At 55.4% G+C, this 6,386-nt stretch overlaps 1 protein-coding gene across 1 annotated transcript; it reads left to right on the top strand.

Moving 5' to 3' along the window:
* The first annotated feature begins 1,665 nt into the window (after positions 1-1,665).
* Positions 1,666-3,792, top strand: DOLK (dolichol kinase). The gene has a single exon (XM_006748980.3). The coding sequence runs from the start codon at positions 2,026-2,028 to the stop codon at positions 3,640-3,642; it is 1,617 nt and encodes a 538-aa protein (XP_006749043.1). The 5' UTR covers positions 1,666-2,025; the 3' UTR covers positions 3,643-3,792.
* The last annotated feature ends 2,594 nt before the right edge of the window (positions 3,793-6,386 follow it).

Below are 6,386 nucleotides of genomic sequence, written 5' to 3'. Positions count from 1 at the left end.
AGGGTAAAGTGGACTGTCTGAGGTCACCTGCAAGCCAGCAGACACCAGGAATAAATTTTAAGTTTTCTCTTAGCCCAGACCTCCAGGCACTTCAAACGGAAGGCTGCTGCTCAGTATAATCCTGTTAAAACGTGCTTTCCAGTACAAAAAGAAAGATCACTCTAATACATGCTCTGAGCAAAGCGGTGCCTAGAAATCCTAGCGTCATTTCTTCCATCTTCAGGTGTGAGTTCGGTAGGTTCCCAGGGATGTCAAAGCATATTTCAAGCAAACCAGCCCCTTCCCTTCCCTTGTTCTTGTTCATTGAAGAGCGTGCCTTACCCTGCAGGAGCTAAACCTACCCAACCGCCACAATGACTATGAAATAAACATAAGAAAAGGAAGGCACCCTGACCACAATGATGCCAGATGAAACAGCTGAGGAGGAAAAAGTAAACTCGTCCCGGCAAAGTTCAGAAGCAGTCCAGTGGAAATTCCAAAGAAGAAAATCTCACTAGAGCCCAGAGGTGAAGTAAGTGATAACAGAGAAGATGGGCAACGTTTGTAATAAATATTTACTGAGCGCCTATTATATGCTCCTCTGGGTGCTGAGGATACAGCAGTGCATCACACAAAAACGTGGCGAAACAGTGCTGGCACAGTAAGTGACAGGCATGTTGAGTTTTAGGACGGAGGATGGCAGGGACAACGGAAGACACTTCAAGCAGGAAGGCGGAAGACGGAGATGTGGTCATCTGGTTAAAGCTTCGGAGTCGGGCAGACTTCGGTTTGAATCCTCACTTTACCAACCTAGCTAGTTCTGAGTTGGATTTGTGAGTCATCTGTAAAAGAGAAGGTGCCTCACGGACTTGTGAGAATTCAATGAGCTAATGCATAGGAAGCGCTTCGCCAGCGTCTGGCGCTAGTAAGCGCTCTTTACATAAAGTAAGAACTGTCTCTTTCTTTTTAACATTCCATCTTCTCGTCCCCAAAGTCCAGTACGGGGCCTGGGATCTCCTAAAGGATTCGGGCACGTCGGCTGACGGAACCAATGCATGAGAAAATGAATAGCTGGATGAATGAAAGGCTGCGCGGAGAAAGAGGGCAGCAACTGCAGGGAGGTGGCTCGGCGACACACGGAACAGACCTCCTAACGAGCACATGCAGGAACCTGGGAACGTCGCGGGGCAGGGCACCCGGGCTGCAGCGGGGACCGAGGTGGGGGCTCCCCCGGGCGACCGCGAAGCGTCCCGTCGCGCCTCGAGGGAGCGTCACGCCCGACGAGGAAGCGCGGGGGCTGAGGGGGGCGCCGAGGAACGCGCCCGTGGGGAGGGAGGAAGGGAAAAAGACTAGGTGAGGAGGTGGGAGGCCGGCGCTGAGGGAAGGGGTGAGGTACCGGCCCCGTCTTGGAGAAATCGCCTGAGATCCCCGCGCGCGGGGACCGTTTGGACGTAACCGCCTCCCGTCTCGGCACCCGTCCACCTAGCTAGGCTTCGCCCCGCTACCGCCGCCACATCTCGCCCGCAAGTCCTGCCCGGCTTCCGCTCGACTTCGACCCCGCGCCTCACAGCCACCCCCGCCGACTCGGCCCGCTCCGCACCTCACACACGGCCCGCCGGCGGCCGCCGCCATCTTCGCGCGCGCGCGCCCCAGCCCCGCCCCCAGACGCCGCACCCACGTGACAGTTCGCCTCCGGACGGGCTGTGGATGGTGCTTTTTCATCACGTGACGGCGGGCGGGGCCAAGATGGAGACGCCCGGAGAGGTGAGGAACCCGCGGCGAGAGCAGCCGGGGCTGTGAAGCGAGCGGCCGAGTGGCAACGTTTCCGTCCTAGGTGCGAGGCGGTGGAGGATAGCTGGGCGCCCGTTCCCAAGCCTCAGAAAGTGGGTTGCCTACAGTGGAGCTTCCCTCCTCGCAGCTGGAGAACGGAAAGAGAAGGTGCTGGCTGTGTGAAACTGCCGCTGTCGTCTTGGCGGGGCTTGAGGGACCCAGAGGCCAAGGCGTAGCTAGTCACCCCGGTTTCCCCGGAGCCCCAGGTCTAGAGACATGACCCGAGAGCACGCTCCCCCGGCCTCGGGGAACGGGGCTCCGCTGAGCGGGTCGGTGCTGGCGGAGGCAGCAGTAGTGTTCGCAGTGGTGCTGAGCATCCACGCAGCCGTGTGGGACCGATACTCGTGGTGCGCCGTGGCTCTCGCGGTGCAGGCCTTCTACGTCCAGTACAAGTGGGACCGGCTGCTACAGCAGGGAAGCGCTGTCTTCCAGTTCCGCATGTCCGCAAACAGTGGCCTGCTGCCCGCATCAGTGGTCATGCCTTTGCTCGGACTGGTCATGAAGGAGCGCTGCCAGGCAGTGGGGAACCCATACTTCGAGCGCTTTGGAATTGTGGTGGCAGCCACTGGCATGGCAGTGGCCCTCTTCTCTTCAGTATTGGCGCTGGGCATCACTCGCCCAGTGCCCACCAACACTTGTGTCATCTCAGGCTTGGCTGGAAGTGTCATCATTTATATCATGAAGCACTCACTGAGTGTGGGCGAGGTGATCGAGGTCCTGGAGGTCTTGCTGATCTTCGTCTACCTCAACATGATCCTGCTGTACCTGCTGCCCCGCTGCTTTACCCCTGGAGAGGCACTGCTTGTATTGGGTGGCATCAGCTTCATGCTTAACCAGCTCATCAAGCGCTCTCTGACTGTGGTGGAAAGCCAGGGAGACCCAGTGGATTTCTTCTTGCTTGTGGTGGTGGTCGGGATGGTGCTTATGGGCATCTTCTTCAGCACCCTCTTTGTCTTCATGGACTCAGGTACCTGGGCTTCCTCCATCTTCTTCCACCTCATGACCTGTGTGCTGGGCCTTGGTGTGGTCCTGCCCTGGCTGCACCGGCTCATCCGCAAGAACCCCCTGCTCTGGCTTCTTCAGTTCCTCTTCCAGACAGAGACCCGCATCTACCTCCTAGTCTACTGGTCTCTGCTGGCCACCTTAGCCTGCCTGGTGGTGCTGTACCAGAATGCCAAGCGGTCATCTTCTGAATCCAAGAAGCACCAGGCCCCCACCATTGCCCGGAAGTATTTCCACTTCATTGTGGTGGCCACCTACATCCCGGGTATCATCTTTGACCGGACACTACTCTATGTAGCTGCCACCATATGTCTGGCAGTCTTCATCTTTCTGGAGTACGTGCGCTATTTCCGCATCAAGCCCCTCGGCCACACTCTGAGGAGCCTCCTGTCCCTTTTCCTAGATGAACGAGACAGTGGACCACTCATCCTGACACACATCTACCTGCTCCTGGGCATGTCTCTTCCCATCTGGCTGGTCCCCAGACCCTGCACACAGAAGGGCAGCTTGGGGGGAGCAAGGGCCCTAGTCCCCTATGCGGGGGTCCTGGCTGTGGGTGTGGGCGACACAGTGGCCTCCATCTTTGGCAGCACCATGGGGGAAATCCACTGGCCTGGAACCAAGAAGACTTTTGAGGGGACCATGACCTCTATATTTGCCCAGATCATTTCTGTAGCTCTGATCTTAATCTTTGACAGTGGAGTGGACCTAAACTACAGTTATGCTTGGATTTTGGGTTCTATCAGCATCGTGTCCCTCCTAGAAGCATACACTACACAGATAGACAATCTCCTGTTGCCTCTCTACCTCCTGATATTGCTGATGGCCTAGCTGCTGCGCAGCAGTGTTGGAGGAAAGAGGGACATGGGGAGGATGAATGGTCCCCACAGCCGCCAGCCACTTGGGCATGAAGAGCCAAGGGGTGAGAAGCAGATTTGATTTTTCAGTTGATTCAGATTCAAAATAAAAATCAAAGCACTCCTGGTTTTAGTTTTGCTGATATTTAAAAAGAAAAAAAAGGCTTAAAGAGAACACAGTAACACAAAGAACTTGAGTGTGGTTTAGGACACCGGCCGCCCCACCCCCACCCCCGCTTCATCTTGTGATCCCTGGGGGTGGATCCCGATTGGACCCTGGAGGCAGTAGAGTGTAATGGTCACCACCTCAGGTTCTGGAGTCAAACTAACCTGGTCAGAGTCCTTGGCAGCACTATTTAACTGTGCAAGTTGCTTAACCACTCTGGACCTCAGTTCTCCTGTCTGCAAGATGGGAATAGTAAGAGCCTGCACCTCACAGGTGAGGATCCAGAGAGGTGAGGTGTGTGAAGGGTCCAGCCCACAGCCCATGCATAATGAACAAATAGTAAGGGTAAGTGCCATTATTAGCCAAGGCCAGCCCTCGTGTCAGTAAAAAGCCAGGCAAGCCAAGAGGTTTTATGGGTTGTGCTTGGAGACCAGCATGACCTTACTCCCCTGGCTACATTTGCAGGAGAACCCAAGAGGAAAAGAGCCAAGCACATGTGCTTTCTCCCCTTTGGGCTGAAGGGGAGAGGTGAAATCGTCTGTTGCTTGCATGGAAGGGCTGGACGAAGAATATCAGGCCTGGGCCGATTTCCTGTTTCAGCCAACTGCACTCCTGCCTCAAGGCCTCTGCTGCCTGGCTGAGCAGTGCTGATGAAGGTCAAGCTGGATGGCACAGGGTCCTTAGCAGGGGTCCCTCCTGAGACCCTCTCACACTCCAGTCATGTCCAAACCTGTGTTTCTTCTCTTGGTAAGAAATTAGAGACCAGGGGCTGGTGGGGCTCACTGAGAGCTCAGAATGGTTCTGCTGTGGGGCCTGTGCTGTATCCTTGCTCTCTGCGAGGGCAGAGTCCAGGGCTGCCCCATTCCCCACCGTACCCCCCAGCGCCAGTAGAGCTCCGCACTGTAGCAGGAACCCAGTGGACATTTGCCGAGTGGAACCTTTCCCATCAGTGGGAAGATAGAATAGGGAGTTGCCTGAGGCTGGACAAGGTTCTCCCCTTCTCACCCAACCCAGCAGGGAGAGGCCTAGCTGGAAGACATGAAAACTTTGGCCCACCGAGGCCAGAAGCCAGGAGCAGAGCTCTAGCAACCTCTTCAGGCTAGGGATCTCTACCAAGCCCTGTCCCTCAGAGGAAAGTATTCCTTTGGGGTTCAAAGAAGACTTAACAAACCCTTCCCTTCCCTCCAGCAGCTTTCTACTTGCTAAAAGAGGCAGCAAAATGCCAAGGAAGTGCTTTGCCTCACCGACTCCCTGGGTGGACTTTTGGGAAGGGCTCTGTCCTCCAGGCCTCGGCTTATCCACAAACAGAGTGGGGACTGAAAATTAAGGTCACAAATTCTTATGGCTGCTGAGGCCAGGCAGGTACTGCGGTGGAGGACAGGGGAAGTGGGAAGTGAGGAGCGGAGGTGCCTCCAAGGAGGGTGTTCCAGCCAGGCATCACTGCGCTTGGCCATAGGCCCACAGTTGCTGACCTGCTCATTCAAGGAAGCTTAGAAACGTGCATCGTTATGTGAAACCTCCCAGTTTTAAAACTTTTTTTTTCAAAAAACACTGAGGCCCAGAAAAAAACACATCTGTAGCCCCAGTTTGCAAACTTTGGGCCAAATCCTGGCTGTGCAGATCTTGACTGTCTACCACATTGCCCTTGCAGAAGGTCTGGGTGCCCGCCAAGCACGCCCACAGAGAGGGACCACAGAGGCCTACTCTGGCCCCTTGATTGTACAGGTGGCAAACTGGGCCCAGCCTGAGACCAGAAAACAAGTCGGTCACAAAGCCAGGACCAGAATCTGGGACTGGATTCCCAGCCCTGGTCTTCTCCCCTCCCCGAGCAAGAAGTACTGGGGAGCACAGAGGTTAGAAGCACAGGCTGAGTCACTAAACTGAACAGCCCTGTGACTGGAGCAGGTCACTGAAACTTCCCACACCACGTGTCAGCTTCTCCCATCTGTAAACCCAGATGATAAGAGCACCTTGCTGGGAGGTGTCAGGACACAGTGAGACAAACACTTAAAACTCTTGGCACATGGGGCACCTGGGTGGCTCAGTCGTTAAGCGTCTGCCTTCAGTTCAGGTCATGATCCCGGGGTCCTGGGATCGAGCCCCACATCAGGCTCCCCGCTCTGCGGGAAGCCTGCTTCTCCCTCTCCCACTCCCCCTGCTTGTGTTCCCTCTCTCACTGTATCTCTCTCTGTCAAATAAATAAATAAATAAATCTTAAAAAAAAAACAAAAAACTCTTGGCACAGCAAACACCCACGGTGTTATTAAAATCGTGCAGACCTCGGGGCGCCTGGGTGGCTCAGTTGGTTAAGCGACTGCCTTCGGCTCAGGTCATGATCCTGGAGTCCTGGGATCGAGTCCCGCATCGGGCTCCTTGCTCAGCGAGGAGTCTGCTTCTCCCTCTGACCCTCCCCTCCTCATGCTCTCTCTCTCTCTCATTCTCTCTCTCTCAAATAAATAAATAAATAAAATCTTTGGGGCGCCTGGGTGGCTCAGTCGTTAAGCGTCTGCCTTCGGCTCAGGTCATGATCCCGGGGTCCTGGGATCGAGCCC

Source organism: Leptonychotes weddellii, unplaced genomic scaffold (assembly GCF_054177405.1).
Source record: "Leptonychotes weddellii isolate Sample4059 unplaced genomic scaffold, ASM5417740v2 HiC_scaffold_1346, whole genome shotgun sequence".
NCBI classification, from domain to species: Eukaryota; Metazoa; Chordata; class Mammalia; order Carnivora; family Phocidae; genus Leptonychotes; species Leptonychotes weddellii.
The sequence above is the reverse complement of the archived record's forward strand: the minus strand, read 5'-3'. Positions and strand labels throughout refer to the sequence as shown.

Excerpts from the sequence above, each read along its gene's own strand:
- DOLK (XM_006748980.3), top strand. The coding sequence starts at position 2,026 with ATGACCCGAGAGCACGCTCCCCCGGCCTCGGGGAACGGGGCTCCGCTG.